This window comes from Thunnus maccoyii, chromosome 20 (assembly GCF_910596095.1).
Source record: "Thunnus maccoyii chromosome 20, fThuMac1.1, whole genome shotgun sequence".
In the NCBI taxonomy this organism is placed as follows: Eukaryota; Metazoa; Chordata; class Actinopteri; order Scombriformes; family Scombridae; genus Thunnus; species Thunnus maccoyii.
The window spans coordinates 23,813,267-23,831,597 of record NC_056552.1 but is presented as its reverse complement, the minus strand read 5'-3'; the positions used below and the strand labels follow the sequence as shown (position 1 = coordinate 23,831,597).

General features: G+C 39.9%; 1 protein-coding gene across 1 annotated transcript; it reads left to right on the top strand.

Annotated features, from left to right (window-relative positions):
- The first annotated feature begins 1,987 nt into the window (after positions 1-1,987).
- LOC121886426 (myosin heavy chain, fast skeletal muscle-like) lies at positions 1,988-16,079 on the top strand. The gene is made up of 38 exons (XM_042396376.1): positions 1,988-2,883; positions 2,973-3,116; positions 3,843-3,999; positions 4,100-4,127; positions 4,226-4,340; positions 4,459-4,551; positions 4,775-4,838; positions 4,912-5,010; positions 5,167-5,270; positions 5,355-5,493; positions 5,606-5,724; positions 6,319-6,468; positions 6,548-6,718; positions 6,827-7,133; positions 7,242-7,324; positions 7,454-7,541; positions 7,639-7,756; positions 7,823-7,946; positions 8,540-8,676; positions 8,811-9,066; positions 9,174-9,416; positions 9,498-9,674; positions 9,755-9,900; positions 9,985-10,075; positions 10,154-10,543; positions 10,627-10,753; positions 10,846-10,964; positions 11,767-11,963; positions 12,064-12,247; positions 12,651-12,816; positions 13,024-13,148; positions 13,249-13,557; positions 13,661-13,864; positions 14,626-14,751; positions 14,955-15,125; positions 15,219-15,419; positions 15,518-15,649; positions 15,936-16,079. The coding sequence occupies exons 1-38, from the start codon at positions 2,680-2,682 to the stop codon at positions 15,951-15,953; spliced, it is 5,826 nt and encodes a 1,941-aa protein (XP_042252310.1). The 5' UTR covers positions 1,988-2,679; the 3' UTR covers positions 15,954-16,079.
- Positions 16,080-18,331: the final 2,252 nt, after the last annotated feature.

The window sequence follows — 18,331 nt, the reverse complement described above, 5'->3', positions numbered from 1 at the left end:
TTTAATCTCAGACTCTACTGGAATATCTCAGTCCCCTCAGTTCAGCCTCTGTCTGAAACAGGCCGTTTTAGCTCCTGTCTCTTTAAGGTGCCCCCCTGATGAGTCACTCTGTTCTGATTTGTAGTTTCCAGAGGCTGTGTCACAGCCAACTTCTGATGGCTCAGGAGGCTATGTCAGACCATGAAACAAACGATAGTAGCAGGATTTCACTACTTTTTCTCGTTCTTTACTTGAAATGTCAATTTCTCAAATACATCCATACATGTTCGAGTCAAAATTCAACTGAAACATGAGAGTGAACATGCAAACAACACATTGAACAACATTAGTTTGTGTAACAAGCTGATGTCAGGAAAAAAAATGTTGCCAGTGGAGCGTTCCCTGCCCTGACTTGCAGGGAGCATTTCTACATATATTAACCTCAAGTTTTGTAACGTAAGCATATGTCCCCTTTAATATTACAGGAATAGTTGAATATGTTGGGGAACACACTTACTGCTTTCTTCCCAACAGTGAGATGATTGATATCATTCTCATGTCTGAGTGTTAAGCACAGAACCAGAAACAGGACGTGGTTAGCCTAGTTTAGCAGGACAACTTGAAATGGCTATCCTGGCTCCCTCTAAAGTTAAAAAATAAACCTACAAACACCTCTAAAGCTCACCCAGAAACATGTTGTATCTCATTTTTTAAATCTGTACACAAACAGAAATATGAAAATAACAATTTGTGGTTTTATTCTTTGGTGAACAGCAGCTGGGTGCAGAGACTCCCTGGAGTCAAATTAGCAAGCACATACTGTTCAATTTCATTTGAATCAGACAATGTTTTTTAAGCATTTCTTTTGTGTATGGATTAAACAAATGAGATAGATTGTGTTCGATTTTTTTAGAGGTGTTGGTAGGCATATCTTTAAAGTCACGCTAACTAAGCTACTGTAATGTTAAGCTAAACAAACTATGTTTTGACTGTTGCTCCACACTTAATGTACAAGTATACAAGAATAAAAGTAGTATCAATCTTCTTCTTTTGCTCTCAGAAAGAAAGTGAATCAGTGTATTTCCCAAAATGTTGAACTATTTCTCAATATCTTATGTACTGAATTGAAAAAAAACTCTATAGAAAGTTTCACATTGTTCTTTACACCATTCAAAATGTAAAGTTCTTATAGCAACCTTTCCCTTTGTCAATCATATGTTCTTGATTTTCCTTACTATACACCAGTACATCTCTCAAAACTGATCCTTTGGGGGATGAAGGCAGGAGAAGAGAGAGGACTCCAAATCTCGAACAAGACCATTAGTCCTCTGTAATCTCTAAAGCTGGCCTAGTAGGATTCTGGAGGGAATTTCTATTGAGGGATTCATCAGACGTGGCTTATTATAAAGCCTGTCAAACCAATTGCAAGGGCCACAGATCCATTTTATCTAATATTTCAAAACAGTTTAATAAGCCTCTGAGGCGGTGGTATGTCCAACAGTGCTACAATGTGTACATACACAAAGCATCTACATAATGTAGTGTGACGTCTGAAATAACACATGCTATCAACCTTAAACCCAGCTTAGCATAAGAGGCAGGGTGAAACAACTAGCCTGGCCAAAGTGAAAAAACAAAACAAAACAATAGAAAACACTAAACAAAACAACTGCCTACCAACATCTCTAAAGCTGATTTATTAACATTGTGTTTCACTTGTTTACAGACAAACAGGAATGTACTATTTGTGGTTTAAGGCAGACTTTTGTGTTGTAATTATTTTCCTGGCATGATACATTTGATAGAATCTGTTTCTTGCACTATACAACAACCAATATAATTAATGAGTTTTGGGGTAATAGTAGGAAGTAGTGTTAGCTTATGCTAAGCTAGGCTAACAACACCCTGACTGCTTCTTATCTCACTCTAAGAAAGAAAGAAAATAAGTGAAACTGTTTCTTTAAATGACATTAAAACACTAAGTCATAGAGAAGGGTTGAATGGGAAAGTGCAGTTGTTTTACTGTATAGTTTTTGTTCTTTGATGAGAAATTTTGTTTTTAATAGACCATCCTTGTTATGTGAAGGTCAGACAAACAGCCTGTCTGAAATTCTTCAAAAGCTGCCTGCAGTCCAGATGCATCCTTAACACCACTGTCAGGTCATAGTCAAGATCAAGATGCTTTACAATTACTCTATATTGCTCTCTTGGAACATTTCATCATCTACATGAATGCTGTATCTCTGGCAGAGGTCACCCTCTTCTGGCATTCATTCTTTTCTTGAGCTGCAGTTGCTCCCCACCACGGGTTCATGACAAAAGCTCAGCAACATCTCCATGAGATCACATGCCAAACTAATCGCTTTTCTCCTCCCACATTCATTGGGAGCTTTGACCTAAATATAGGTGTTTGCTGTCTTTCCTAATGCAACAAGAGGGGACCTTATAAAAGCAGTAAGGGTCAAAGCCGTCCACATTTTTCAGTCAGGATTTCTGCTGGTGAGGGCATTTGTCTGTTTCATTGTAGTGTTGTTGTGATAGATCCTGTTAGACTTATTTCTACTTCAGGTATTTCTTCAGCCAACAGAGGTAAGAGTTGGTATTGGTTTCAATGGTTGATATCAATCCTGCAGTTATTAGAATGACAATTCTGACACTTAACCCTGGACCTTTCAGTCCCCTCTGGGGTGTGTTGCAGAGATGAGTTTGGACGCTGAGATGAGTGTATTTGGGGAGGCAGCCCCGTACCTGAGGAGGCCCGAACGGGAGAGAATCGAAGCCCAAAATAGGCCCTTCGATGCCAAAACTGCAGTGTTTGCAGTGGATCCAAAGGAGCTGTTTGTCAAAGGCACTCTGCAAAGAAAAGAGGGCGGAAAAGCAACAGTTAAAACTGAAGCAGGACAGGTATAGTGTTAGCTGTCGAGGAGGTAAATCACCCTCTCCATATTGTTTTGCTTTTGATTAAAAGGGCATGTCTCTCTTCCCCGTCACAGGTTGTAACAGTGAAGGATGACGAAGTCTTCCCCATGAACCCACCCAAGTTTGACAAGATCGAGGACATGGCCATGATGACCCACCTCAATGAGGCCGCTGTGCTGTATAACCTCAAAGAGCGCTATGCAGCATGGATGATCTATGTGAGTAATGCAACATTTACTGTAGTTGATGATGGTCATTCCCACACAATGTCAGTGGAGCTGTTGCTCGATAGGAGCATTACTACTACCACTACTACAGCTACTATTGCTACTAATACTACTACTAATAATAATAGTGCTAGTAGTTTGAATTGAGAAAGTAACTGTTTTTAGAAGATAGTTTGAAAAGAGAAAAAATCATTACAGGGACTGGAGGGCAGTAATACAACAAAAGGAAAAAAAAGTGGTCTTACCACACTGGTCTTCTTATAGGAAAAGTGGTTCCCCTCATTTTGAACGCATTAAGATGTTTAAAATTTACATGAAGACATACTTTTAACACTTTATGAGGCCTGATTTTAGCCTGTTTAGACGCAATAACATGGTGTGTGAAGACAAAAAGATAATTCATAACATGCATGATAGGCCACAAGTTTTTGATTATAGCAAGTGGCTTAAAATACTCTCCACCACCATCAACAAAACACTAGAAGGGGGAATATTTTCAGGAAGAATATTGTTCATCCCTACAGTAGACTTGAAGTATTTATAGCACTGAAGCTTTTCAAGAGGCTTGTGGGGCCAAAAACTGTGCGAAGACTGTAAGTTGTCATCTGTCCACTGTATGTCGAAAGAACTTTCATTTGTCAACCAAATTTTGCCTGCTTTTAACCAAGATGTACGAAGACCATACCTACTCAAACAAATGTTTTGATTTCATTGTAGACCTATTCTGGGTTGTTCTGTGTCACTGTGAACCCTTACAAGTGGCTCCCAGTGTACAACCAAGAGGTAGTGGTGGCCTACAGGGGCAAAAAGCGCATGGAGGCTCCCCCACACATCTTCTCCATCTCTGACAATGCCTATCAGTTCATGCTCACTGGTAAACTGTGTCTGCAAAAACTGTGTTGTTACAGTCAGTATTACGTTCTGATTCGAAGTATAGCACTGTTCTAATATGACTGTGCTGTTGTTTCTTTTAGACAGAGAAAACCAGTCTATCCTTATCACGTAAGCTGCAAGTTTATACATGTGCTACAGCCTATCCTTGATACTTGTATTAAAGAGGAGATAAAACATATCTGATGGGTGTTTTTTCCGTTCTGTAGCGGAGAATCAGGTGCAGGAAAGACTGTCAACACCAAACGTGTCATCCAGTACTTTGCGACAATCGCAGGGTCTGGGGACAGGAAAAAAGATGTTGCTGCCTCTGGCAAATTGCAGGTGACATTTCACACTCTTTCAAATGGCGTTACAACTGGTCTACTAATAACCTTTCAGTGCATTTATTCATAGTCAAATCACTTTGCAATATAATATTTCGTTTCTCCTGTTGGTGTAGGGGAATCTGGAGGATCAGATCATCTCTGCTAACCCACTGCTGGAAGCTTTTGGAAATGCCAAGACTGTCAGAAATGATAACTCTTCACGTTTTGTAAGTGAAAAGATTGTGATTTTGTTAATACCAGGGTGGGAGATTAGCACCAGCCACCAGCCACTAGCCAAATGCTGGTAAAATATGAAAGTGGCTGGTAGATTTGTCAGTTTCTGGTAGATGTCCACATTTTAAAAAGTTAATTGCCCACCCTGGTTAATACCCACAACTGATTTGTCATCTTGTTGACTATTAACCATCATCTTGACTATTTCCCTCACAGGGCAAATTCATAAGAATCCACTTTGGAACCTCAGGAAAACTGGCTTCTGCTGATATTGAAACTTGTGAGTTAGATTACAATGGAGACATGTAATGTTTTGTTTGTTTGTGTGAGCTCACCTTGTTTCTTTTTGGTAGATTTGTTGGAAAAATCCAGAGTAACGTTTCAGCTGTCTGCAGAGAGGAGTTACCATATTTTCTACCAGATCATGTCCAACAAGAAGCCAGAGCTGATAGGTAACATGCAGTATAGGGGGACAGAGTTACATTTTGAGCAAATTATCTGCTTTGAATAATTTTGAAAAAAAGTCATGATGTTGTTGGTAAAGTTATGTTCATAGTATGCTCATGTTGCAAGGCTTGGATTTGACTGGCATGTTGTTTTTCTTCCAGAGACTCTCCTCATCACCACCAACCCCTACGACTTCCCATTTATCAGCCAGGGGGAGATCAGTGTGGCCAGTATTGATGATAGTGAGGAGCTGATGGCCACGGATGTAAGTCAAATTTGCAATCTTTTTTTTTCATCCTTGATAACATGCACTGGGACTGACATAAGCTCTGTCACAATGTGTTTTCAGAGTGCTATTGACATCCTAGGCTTCACTGGAGAGGAGAGGATTGGCATTTATAAACTAACAGGTGCTGTGATACATTATGGGAATATGAAATTCAAGCAGAGGCAGAGAGAGGAGCAGGCCGAGCCAGACGGGACAGAGGGTAATTGTTATTCATGTTGTGTTAGTCATGTTATCTTGTTCTTACCTCTTATCTATTAACATTTCTTCTCTTTCACTGTACCACACTCTCTTTTATCATTTTCCTTTTTCAGTGGCTGACAAAGCAGCTTACTTGATGGGTCTAAACTCTGCAGACCTGCTGAAGGCGCTGTGTTACCCTAGAGTGAAGGTTGGAAATGAGTATGTAACCAAAGGGCAGACTGTTCAACAGGTACATTTATGTTGTAGTAAAGTACTATAAAAATTCCTATGCAACTAGTTATGATTTCTGTATTATTCCTTACAAGTGTTAATACACACATGCAAAAGTATATGTTAACCTTAAGCCAGTACTGTAATGCTAGGAAACAATGCAGATAACCATCATATCCTTCAGTTTGAGAAAAAAATGCTGCGATAACCTCAAAGCTGCTCCACTTAATACTTTTGGGCAGGCAGCTATTTTCATCAAAAAACTGACAAACACACTGTACACTGCCTGCCCAGCACAAATGGCAAGCAAAGTTAGCTATGAGCTTGTGAAGAAGCTAAATATCTAGCAGCTAAAGAGACAGATATATCCTTCCAGATTTAGTGGAGACCAAAACAGCTAAAAGGAGAGTAAGTATGGGACTTGCTTTCATCAGGTGCACAGAAACACAACTGACAGAATGACTTCATGAAAATATGTCAAATGTTGTGGAACTCTTCTGTCCCCAAGTGGTCAGAAAGATTAATGGAAAATAATAATGGGTCATGTAATATTTTTTGTTGTTTGAAGGTCTTACTTCTCAAATATGTTTCACTGCAACATATCATTGTTCAGGTCTACAATTCCATTGGTGCTTTGGCCAAATCAGTCTATGAGAAGATGTTTCTGTGGATGGTCCTCCGCATAAATCAGATGCTGGACACCAAACAACCCAGGCAGTTCTTTATTGGGGTCCTGGATATTGCTGGGTTTGAAATCTTTGATGTAAGTTTGCATTAACCACTGTATTTACTGGAATTAATATTGAATAATATAGTCATGCTCAAATGGTTTTGTTTTGCAGTATAACAGTCTGGAACAGCTGTGTATCAATTTCACCAATGAGAAACTGCAACAGTTTTTCAACCATCACATGTTTGTGCTGGAGCAAGAAGAGTACAAGAAGGAAGGCATCGAGTGGGAGTTCATTGACTTTGGGATGGACCTGGCTGCCTGTATAGAGCTCATTGAAAAGGTTAATTCACACAAAAATGATATTATACAAAGTTGCAGAGAGAAATACATTTGATGAAGTGAGATGTTTTGTGTCAAAACAAATCTTTTAACCATTTGTCCTCAACAGCCAATGGGCATCTTTTCCATCCTTGAAGAGGAGTGTATGTTCCCCAAGGCATCAGACATTACCTTCAAAAACAAGCTGTATGACCAACATCTTGGGAAATCCAGCAATTTTCAGAAGCCCAAGCCTGTCAGAGGCAAGGCTGAGGCTCACTTCTCCCTTGTGCACTATGCTGGCACTGTGGACTACAGCATCACAGGCTGGTTGGACAAAAACAAGGATCCACTCAATGAAACTGTAGTCCAACTCTACCAGAAAGCCAGCCTCAAACTGCTGGCCTTTCTCTATTGTTCCTATGCTTCAACTGATGGTAAGAACATGAGACAGGTGGTAGGCTCTTGTGAGTCTGTGAACACTTTTTTGTATTTTAAGCTCCCACTGTTTAGCCTTATAATGTAGAAAAACATTGTTCTTTTAGAGAACACTGGTACTGGTGCTTCTGCAAAGAAAGCAGCAAAGAAGAAGGGCTCATCCTTCCAGACTGTGTCAGCCCTCTTCAGGGTAACTGCATATTAAAATAATACTGGATGATCTTAAATTTGTAAGAGTAACTTTAATACAAATAATCAAGTTCAGCAACAACAGTTGTGCTTTCTGTAACAAAGTAATGACACTGATTATCTCTGACAGGAGAACCTGGGAAAGCTAATGACAAATCTCAGGAGCACCCATCCTCATTTTGTTAGGTGTCTCATTCCAAATGAAAGTAAAACTCCAGGTATTTCAGTAATATCATGTCATAAACCCTCAATATCTGACCATTTCAATGATATGTCAGGCATCTTAAATGTAATGTGGCTCTGGCTGACTTTTAGGGATTATGCAACACCATCTGGTTATCCATCAACTGCGATGTAATGGTGTGCTGGAAGGAATCAGGATCTGCAGGAAGGGCTTCCCCAGTAGAATCCTGTACGGGGATTTCAAGCAAAGGTAAGGAACAAAGTTTAGGTTTGAGAAAAATTTAAAACTTTTCTCTGATGAGAGTTTTTCTTGTAGGTACAAAGTATTGAATGCCAGTGTGATCCCTGAAGGACAATTCATTGACAACAAGAAAGCTGCTGAGAAGCTCTTGGGATCTATCGATGTGGATCACACACAGTATAAGTTTGGTCATACAAAGGTAAACTATTTTCAGTATGACTAAGGGCCTCAGTATGTTTCAAACTAAGTGCTCGTCAGATCGTCTTCAGATGTCTAAAAATCCCTTTCCAAAATCGGATTAATGGGTGCTGTGCCCGACAATTTTTTAACTTTCTGAAACAGACCATGGCCAGATGTGGAGAGTTGTGAAAGTAGTCAGGGTATGAACTTCTCTCTCAAGCTCTCATTTCATTCTTCATATAATTATCTCCCTCACCTTTTGCATGAACAACCAAGTGTGGCACCCTGAAGTCTGAAAGTCTGTGCCAATATCCCCATTTGTATGATTCTGGCATTGTGACTACAAAGACTCACAAAAGACAGAGAGAGAGATAAGAGAAACAGTATGATGCTGCCCATTGGAGGCAGCAAGTGCTTTGTCTCACCAGAGTTTGAGTGTGGCTATTTGGAACAGGTATACCCAATGTTGCCGTTAGATGTCATACAAACATACAAAGTATGTTTCAAGCATACTGAGCCCTTTCTATTATGAAATGATGTTAACATTTTTTGGTTTATTAATGTAGTATCCGAAAGTATCTCAAGATGTATATACATTTCTATTTTCTGTAGGTGTTCTTTAAAGCAGGGCTTTTGGGTCTACTAGAAGAGATGAGGGATGAAAAACTGGCCTCTCTCATAACCATTACTCAAGCCTTGTGTCGTGGCTTCCTCAGAAGGAAAGAGTTTCAGAAAATGATGCAGAGGAGGTAATCATAGTTATGGTAGATTGATCACAGATAATCATGCTAATGTTTGCTACATTGTGGCTGGTGTAGTATAATGAAAAATGTACTCATCACATGGAGCCCAAGAACTAAAACTGAACCATATCACTCTCCAGAGAATCCATATACATTGTCCAGTACAACATTCGCTCCTTCATGAATGTAAAACATTGGCCATGGATGAAGCTCTACTTCAAGATCAAGCCACTCTTGAGGAGTGCTGAGACTGAGAAGGAGATGGCCATCATGAAAGAGGAATTTGCCAAGTGTAAAGAAGATTTAACCAAAGCTGAGACCAAAAGGAAGGAGCTGGAAGCCAAAATGGTTTCCTTGCTTCAGGAGAAGAATGACTTGTGCTTGCAGATTCAATCTGTGAGTAAAATAGTATACTGTACACAATAGATACAGCCATTAATGTAAGTCATGAGGAAGTAGAGCTGCATGCTACATAAATGCAAATGGTGTTTTTGGTTAAATAGGAAAGTGAGAGTCTGGCAGATGCAGAGGAAAGATGTGAGGGACTCATAAAGAACAAGATTTTGCTGGAAGCCAAAACCAAAGAACTCAGTGAGAGACTGGAGGACGAGGAGGAGGTGAATGCCGAGCTTACCGCTAAGAAGAGGAAGCTAGAGGACGAGTGCTCTGAGCTGAAGAAAGACATTGATGACATGGAGCTCACCTTGGTTAAAGTGGAGAAGGAGAAACATGCCACTGAAAACAAGGTGTGTGTCTTCTGGATGATCATCTGAACACCAGGGTAAGAGATTCAAGCATTCACTCACACTTTTTGCTACACACTTCAGGTGAAGAATCTGACTGAGGAGATGTCCTCTCTTGATGATACCATCGCCAAGTTATCTAAGGAGAAGTTGGCCCTGCAAGAGGCACACCACCAGACACTGGATGACCTGCAAGCAGAGGAAGACAAAGTCAACTCTCTAACTAAAGCCAAGGTCAAGCTAGAGCAACAAGTTGATGATGTAAGTCTATGGCTGTTACCTTTTTGAAATCATAGCAGATGTGACTTGAGAATTTGACTGAAAATATGTCCTTGCGTTAGCTTGAGGGCTCTTTGGAGCAAGAGAAAAAGGTCCGGATGGATGTCGAAAGGGCCAAAAGGAAGCTTGAAGGAGATCTGAAACTAACTCAAGAATCCATGATGGATTTGGAAAATGACAAACAACAGCTAGAGGAACGTCTTAAAAAGTATGTATCAGTGCTGCAGTGTCTAGGCATTGTGATTAGTACTTTACACATGCTCTAATCACATGGTATGATTTTGCATATTAGAAAAGACTTTGAGTTCAACCAACTTGTATCCAAAATCGAGGATGAGCAGAGTGTGGCTATGCAATCTCAGAAGAGGATCAAGGAACTTCAGGTAGTTTGAAAAAATTTAAATTTAAATGAAAATGTTCCAAATCAATGAATCATCCTGAATTTTTGTTGTTTTTCTCAGGCACGCATTGAAGAGCTGGAGGAGGAGATTGAAGTGGAGCGTGTTGCCAGGGCCAAGGTGGAAAAACAGAGATCAGATCTCTCCAGGGAGCTTGAGGAGATCAGTGAGAGGCTGGAGGAAGCTGGAGGAGCCACCACCGCTCAGATAGAGATGAACAAGAAGCGAGAGGCTGAGTTTCAGAAACTGAGACGAGACCTCGAAGAGTCGACCCTCCACCACGAGGCCACCGCTTCAGCTTTGAGGAAGAAACATGCTGACAGTGTGGCTGAGTTGGGGGAGCAGATCGACAATCTGCAACGGGTCAAACAGAAACTGGAGAAGGAAAAGAGTGAGTACAAGATGGAGATTGATGACCTTTCCAGCAACATAGAGGTCACGGTCAAGGCAAAGGTAAGCTAGACCAGTATAGAAAGTACATGTAATCAAAATATCATGGTTAACAGTTTAATTAATTATTTTATCAATGATATCAGATTAATTATGAGAAGCTGTGCCACTCTCTGGAAGACCAACTGAGTGAATACAAGACGAAACATGATGAGAACACCCGTCTGATCACTGAAATAAATGCTCACAGGGCAAGACTTCAGAATGAAAATGGTAGGCAACTGAGTTAAACCTTGTTTAAATGACTTATGGAGTCAAACACTTCTCTCTTTTTAAATTTTTCAATTATTCAATCTCTTGATCAGGTGAGTTTTCTCGTCTTCTTGAGGAGAAAGAAGCATTACTCTCCCAGGTGTCGAGGGCTAAGCTTGCCTTCACCCAACAAATTGAGGAACTCAAGAGACAGGTTGAGGAGGAAACCAAGGTTTGTTGCATTACTACACTCAGTACATCCAATAAGTGTCTGTGACATCAGTGATATTCAATGATATTCAGTAAGCTAACTGATTAGTTTATCTGGGTAGCTAGAGGCTTATAGGTAGCTTAAATGTCAGAAGCTTTGGTAGGCTAACAAATTTACCTCCTTAACTCTTTAAGGCTAAATTAATTTTTTCCCCCCTTTTTCATCTGGTTTCATTTGACTTAGCAAAAATAATAGTCATTTTTTGTGTCCACCAAGGAGGTTTAAATGAAAAGTTTGACATTCCTATTTGCTTTTTGGCCAAAACTTAGATGAAGAGATTGATGCCACTCTCATATATCCATATGTGAAATATTAAGCTAGAGCCAGCAGTCAATTAGCATAAAGACTGAAAGCAGGGAGAACAGCTTGCCTGGATCTGTCCAAAGTTAAAAGAAATATGCATACTGGCCAACACAATTTAGCATGTTTGCTTAATCTGTACACAACCAGAAATTATATGCAAAGTCATATGCTGGAACTAAAGTATTTATTGGTCGTGCTGGTGTGGAAGTAGCCGCCCCTGCTTCCAGTCTTTATGCTAAACTAATGGCTCTAGCGTTATATTTAGCCAACAGATATGAGAGTGGTATTGATCTTTTCATCTAACTCTCAGCAAGCAAGCAAGCCCGTAAGTGTATTTCCCAAAATGTTAAACTACAGCATTCCCTTAATGAGAAGGTTCAAAATAATAAGAGGGAAATTCTGCCTTTAACAAATATTTATTTGACTATTAGTTAAATTTGCAAATTTGCCTCTCTGTTAGGCTAAGAATGCCCTCGCCCATGCTCTCCAATCTACCCGTCATGACTGTGATCTGCTGAGGGAGCAGTTTGAGGAGGAACAGGAGGCCAAGGCTGAGCTCCAGAGAGCGATGTCCAAGGCCAACAGTGAGGTGGCCCAGTGGAGAACCAAATATGAGACTGATGCCATCCAGCGCAACGATGAGCTGGAGGAGGCAAAGTTAGATTTGTTCTCATACATATAGATATTTAGATTTTTGAGATATTTGCAATATGGGGAAATGACTGTCATTACTGATATGTAATTTTGTTATCCTCAGGAAAAAGCTTGCTCAACGTTTGCAAGAGGCTGAGGAGGCCATTGAGGCTGTGAATGCCAAGTGCTCGTCTTTAGAGAAGACAAAGCAGAGACTGCAAGGAGAGGTGGAAGACCTCATGGTTGACGTGGAAAGGGCAAATGCTCAAGCAGCTGCCCTGGATAAAAAGCAGAGAAGCTTTGATAAGGTGAGAGGGACACCCTGCAAGTCAAGTCAGTGTAATTTTCATGTTTTATGGATGAATCAACTGAACCTTGAACCTTGAAATATGAACAAAACGTGTTACAGTCAAGTACCAATCTTCATTGAGACACATGTCTGTTTTCTACATTCTGCTGCTGATTGGTACATTTCTACATTAATGCAGCAACAGCAGTTTGCAGGGAATTCATAGAAGAAGAACTGGATAACTGTGATTATTAATGATAAACTTCATGATTTTCAGACAAAATAGAGTGCCACCTACAGAAACACATCACAGCAATGACCACACTGCACCTTAAGACAAAGCGGTGCAAAGTTAAAAAAAAAAACCTAAAATATCAAGGACCTTAAGCGTTATGCAATCAAATATATTTTGTTGTTTTTAGATACTTTCTGAATGGAAACAGAAGTATGAGGAGAGTCAGGCTGAGCTGGAAGGGTCACAGAAGGAGTCTCGCTGCCTCAGCACTGAGCTCTTCAAAATGAAGAACTCTTATGAGGAAGCTCTGGAGCAACTTGAGGTTCTCAAACGAGAGAATAAAAACCTACAACGTATGTACTTCATAGTAAAACAATAGTGATTTCGTAAAAAGAATTCTACGGTATAAGGGTGTGTTCATACTTCAAGTTTTTTGCTTTCTTGAAAGGCAAGATGTCAGCTGTTCATATTCCCAGTGATTGATATCATAAGTATTGATTTTTGTTTGTTTCCATATGCGTGGTCATTTAAGAAATGTGATGCATCTTTTATATTTTTAGAGGAAATCTCTGATCTGACTGAGCAACTTGGAGAGAATGGTAAAGCCATTCACGAGCTGGAGAAGACTAAGAAACAAATTGAGACTGAGAAGACAGAGATCCAGACAGCTTTAGAGGAGGCTGAGGTAACTCAATGTGATAGAATTATTATTAACGTCTTGCAATCAGATTTCTATTGGCACATTTTATGTCATCAGTGTACTCCTCTTATTTTCATCTTCACAGGCTTCTCTGGAGCACGAGGAATCCAAAATTCTCCGTATCCAGCTGGAGCTCACTCAAATCAAGGGAGAGGTCGACCGCAGGGTGGCAGAGAAGGATGAGGAGATTGATCAGATGAAACGCAACCACCAGCGCACTGTAGAAACAATGCAGTCCGCCTTGGACGCTGAGACACGCAGCAAGAATGATGCCCTGAGAATCAGGAAGAAAATGGAGGCTGACCTCAATGAGATGGAGATCCAGCTGAGCCACGCCAATCGACAGGCCGCTGAAGCCCAGAAGCAGCTGAGGAACATACAAGCCCACCTCAAAGTGAAATACTGTTCTAGCAACTTCAGTACAAAAATATCAGGTTTAGATTTTAAACCTCATTTTTGGAAAATCATAAAACTTTTACCATGTTTTCTCTCTGCAGGAACAAACCCTTCACCTGGATGAGGCCCTGCGGAGCCAGGAGGACCTGAAGGAGCAGGTGGTCATGGTGGAGCGCAGGAGCAGCCTAATGCAGGCAGAGGTGGAGGAGCTCAGAGCTGCTCTGGAACAGTCGGACAGAAGCCGCAAATTAGCTGAACAGGAACTGACTGATGCCTGTGAGAGAGTCGCGCTGCTGCACTCTCAGGTCAGCAGCATTATTACAATCTTAATGAAGGCTATTGAAATCTAACAGGTCATCACCATGACGTTAGATATCTGTACTTCAAATTAAACAAATGTTAATAATATATCTTCACTGGGTTGATGGGGTTGCCATTGAAGAATAATTAAGTAATTATTTGATGAGGTGATGGTTTTCAAAAGTGCTTAAAGACATTTCTGGCTATGGAAGATGGCTCAATGATCAACATTTCAGCTATTGAGCCTTAAGGATGCACAAATCAATATTTTTATATTAACAATTGATCCCAGTGACAATCATACAGAGAATTACCATGCAACTCTGCAGTTCCCCTCAGCTCTACAGTGCATTTTAGCATCTTTAACTCATTACTTTGGTTTGGCAATCAACCTCCTTTCCAGCAGCTGCAGACAGCTGTTTTCAGCAGGAAAGCTACGATAAACTGTACACTACCTGCCCAGCACCAAACAATAGAATAACAAAGTTAGTAACTAGCTGGAGCATTTAGCAGCTTAAAAGACAGATACTTTTCTTTCTGTTATTGGAATATGAATTGTATTTGTCCAAATGAATGCTAATGTTGCTGCCTATGTGTAAACAGGCAAAGTTTGCTAATATGTTAACCACATCAACTATAAGGACATATTATGTCATACATGTGTGATGTTCTGGTTGTTGTGGCTTCTGTTTACGAGCATAGCTCTGTAAAGGCTTGGCATAAGTTATTTTCTATTTATAGTTAGTTAACTGTCATTTGGCTGCAGAACACCAGTCTCCTCAACTCCAAGAGGAAGCTGGATGCAGATGTCAGCCAGCTGCAGGGCGAAGTGGAGGACGCAATCCAAGAGGCTCGCAATGCAGAGGAGAAAGCCAAGAAGGCAATCACTGATGTAAATATCATGCACTTCAAATCTCTTTATATCCAGATATTATAGCTTCATATGGTGTGATGAGTAACTGCAAGAAACAGTGATAATTATCAAGCAGTCTGCCCTTATGAATGCTACTGTCAGTTTGATTATGAGAATTAATTAGTTACTTGTAATGAAAAATGATAAAAGAAACATCAGCTTAACATGCTGTGTAAATGCAGGCAGCCATGATGGCAGAGGAGCTGAAGAAAGAGCAGGACACCAGCAGCCACCTGGAGAGGATGAAGAAGAACCTGGAGGTCTCTGTGAAGGATCTGCAGCACCGTCTGGATGAGGCTGAGAACCTGGCTTTGAAGGGGGGCAAGAAGCAGCTCCAGAAACTGGAGGCTCGGGTATCACACTTGTTCATGTGAGATTAGAAGCATTATTGAGAACAGAAATCACATATGAGGTTGAGTTTATGGGGTTTGGACTTTATCTCGTAGGTGCGTGAACTAGAAGGCGAAGTGGAAAGTGAGCAGTTAAGAGCTGCTGATGCTGTCAAGGGAATCCGTAAATACGAGCGGCGAGTCAAGGAGCTCAGTTACCAGACTGAAGAGGACAAGAAGACTGTTCTGAGACTGCAGGACCTGGTAGACAAACTGCAACTTAAAGTGAAGGCATACAAACGGCAGAATGAAGAAGCTGTAAGATCTTTTTAACTGCCACAAAAACACATGAGAATTACTGTTTTTCATTATGATCATAGCTCATTATGGTTTGTTTGTTGTTTTTTTTGCTACAGGAGGAGCAGGCCAATACTCATCTTGCTAAGTTGAGGAAAGTGCAGCATGAGCTGGAAGAGGCGCAGGAGCGGGCAGACATTGCCGAGTCTCAAGTCAACAAGATGAGAACCAAGAGCAGAGAGTTTGGAAAGGTAACATTTAATGCATTTATAGTTTAATATAATTAAAACATCATTTGAGTGTGAAAGTTCATTCCTGTCCTCAAATAGTAGTTTGACAAAATAATCTTAACTCAAGATCTAGTTGCAGTTTCCATCTTTTCTGTATCCAGTGAACTCCTTAATTCAGAAAGTTAAATGGTTACATCAATACTGCTTTTGTAAATGACCATTACAAACTTTTATCTATCTGTATTTTCCTTTAATTTCCTTTCCTTAACTTCCATTTCCTTCTCTGTCCTGTCCTTTCCTGATTCAGGCTGCTGACTCTGAGTAGGCTTTGCAATGATGACATACAGGACATCCTCTATGCAACTTCTTAGCACAAGAAAACTCAAGAAAATTAATAAACCTTATTGTTTTGCTGTGGAACTGTAGCAGAATAAAGTGGTGTGAAGCATAAGCTCTGTCTGTTTATTTTTCTGCACGGTGTAAGTTTATTGCACGTCACACTGTGAGAACAATCGAGTAAAATACTTGTCCCAATCTGTGTCAGAGTGTATGATATCAGTTTGGTCAGACAGTGCAATGAATGTGTGGTGAATTGTAGCGCTATGATGTAAATAGAAAAAGGACATGAGAGCAGATAAAAATAAGCCATCTGCATCAGCTCAGATGTTTGTAAAATGTACTTATCCATTTTTCATGACTGTCTTTGTGACTAACAACACAGATGAAAGGAGACTTAGCATTTATCATAGTTATTGGTGTATTAGCAGACTAGTATAAGTTTTGTAGTGCCAATTAGCGAGTGAGAGAACTCTCTGTGACAGATAATGAGTTTTGTGGCAGGAGTGTGCAGTTTATATAAGCTCCAGCTGAACTCCTCAGTGTGCAGTTTCCATCTAATTTGAGCAACTGTTTGCAGAGATCAGGACAGATCCCCGCAGAATGCCTGCTGACATTTACATTCTGAGTTTAAATAGCTGTCCTCCTCAGTGTCACTCATCTACATACAATGCCTAATGCTAGCATGAGAGCAGTGGATTAACCACGATTAGACCAATATAATCAAAGGGCCATATGGACCAATCAGAAAGCATCCAGAGGATTCATTTAAGATGGCGCGTGTATTTAACTGTGTCATGCCATCCATGAACCTGTTTGTTTAGTGCGCCAGACAGAGGGACTCTGCACTTGCCTGTGTTGTTTTGTCAGTGACTCAAAGTCCTCATCATTACAGGAATTTCATTTGTCTGAGAAGCAGATTAGGAGTTAAAGTCTCACATGGATTTATGATGCTCATCAGCATGTCTACCATTCTTACAGCTACCCTAAGAGTTTTAATTAGATTTCTGTCAAGATCACCAGCTTTCTGCCTGAATAGATTGAAACTAAATTACATAACAAAAAAGTTAACAAATTCACAATTTTAACAGAGTTTTCCCATTCATCCATATATATATATATATATATATATATATATATATATATATATATATATATACAATGAATGAGTTGCATTGATCTACAGGGCATCTTATAGCTTCCGCTGAGTCAACCATGTGCTAATATACAATTTTTTATGCATTATCACAGCTGATAATGTATCTCCACAACTACAGAATAATATGCAATTTAATCTATCTATAGTCAAATATGACAAAATAATCAGGGTGGCGCAAAGTTATGTCTCCAAAACAAGATAACATACAACAATGCAAAACTAAAATAACTCTAAATAAGCAGCCTCTCAGCTGCTAATAAAGACAGCAGTAGGACATCAAATAAAAATATTAAATATAGTCCTGAGCAGAAACATCTGATTATAAAACAGCTTGTTATGTACAGTAACTAACATTAAAGGATACTGTATGTGTATGTGGAGGGATGTTCAGAAAAAAGGTTTGGTAATTTTTTTTGTTAGATGTACTACAAACAAAAGTCAAGTGAGTCATGCCATAAAAATGAAAGTGTTACTAATACTGCTACTAGATCTTTTGTTGCAATTACATTTCAAGAAAGACAAAAGTGCAAAAGAGTGTGAACATTCACTCTTTACCTCAATAACATTAGTTATGAACTCAAGGTCCACATACTACCAATTTCTGGAGCTTTCAGCTGCAATATAATGGCAAGGACCCTGGAGACTGAATGAACACTGGAAACGAACAATATCATCTGTTAACAAAACCACTTTACTGAGAAGAGGTCAAAGGTCATCGACCAGGAGTCAGTGGATGGACCAGAAAAACATCAGAGGACATTCACATCAGAGTCTATGTTTGAACAGAGACAGACATATACAACCACCTAGTATCATATGACCAGTGTTCAACACATGATGACACCACAGTCGTCTCTATGACAACTGAGCCAGCTCCATCCGCTGAGAAAGAGCAAGAGATGCAGTTGAAATCTCTGAAAAAAATAATAAGTGGACCATGTTCTGCTCGAGGTCCGTTTGTTTTGGAGCTTTCAACCATGTCACACAGTCTTCAGCAGCAGATCGAGTTGAAATGGAACTATAGATGTGTCGCTGATCTGTGATATGGTCAAAAGGTCTGGAACAAATGAATAAAAAATGAATTACCAAATCCTGGTTAATTCAGCAACAAACCTGTACTCATGTCTAGTTTTCTGTAGCTATGTCACTATCACTACTAAATGTGTGTTTTACTGTATCTTGCTGTACTCAGTTTACCTTAGTTTTGT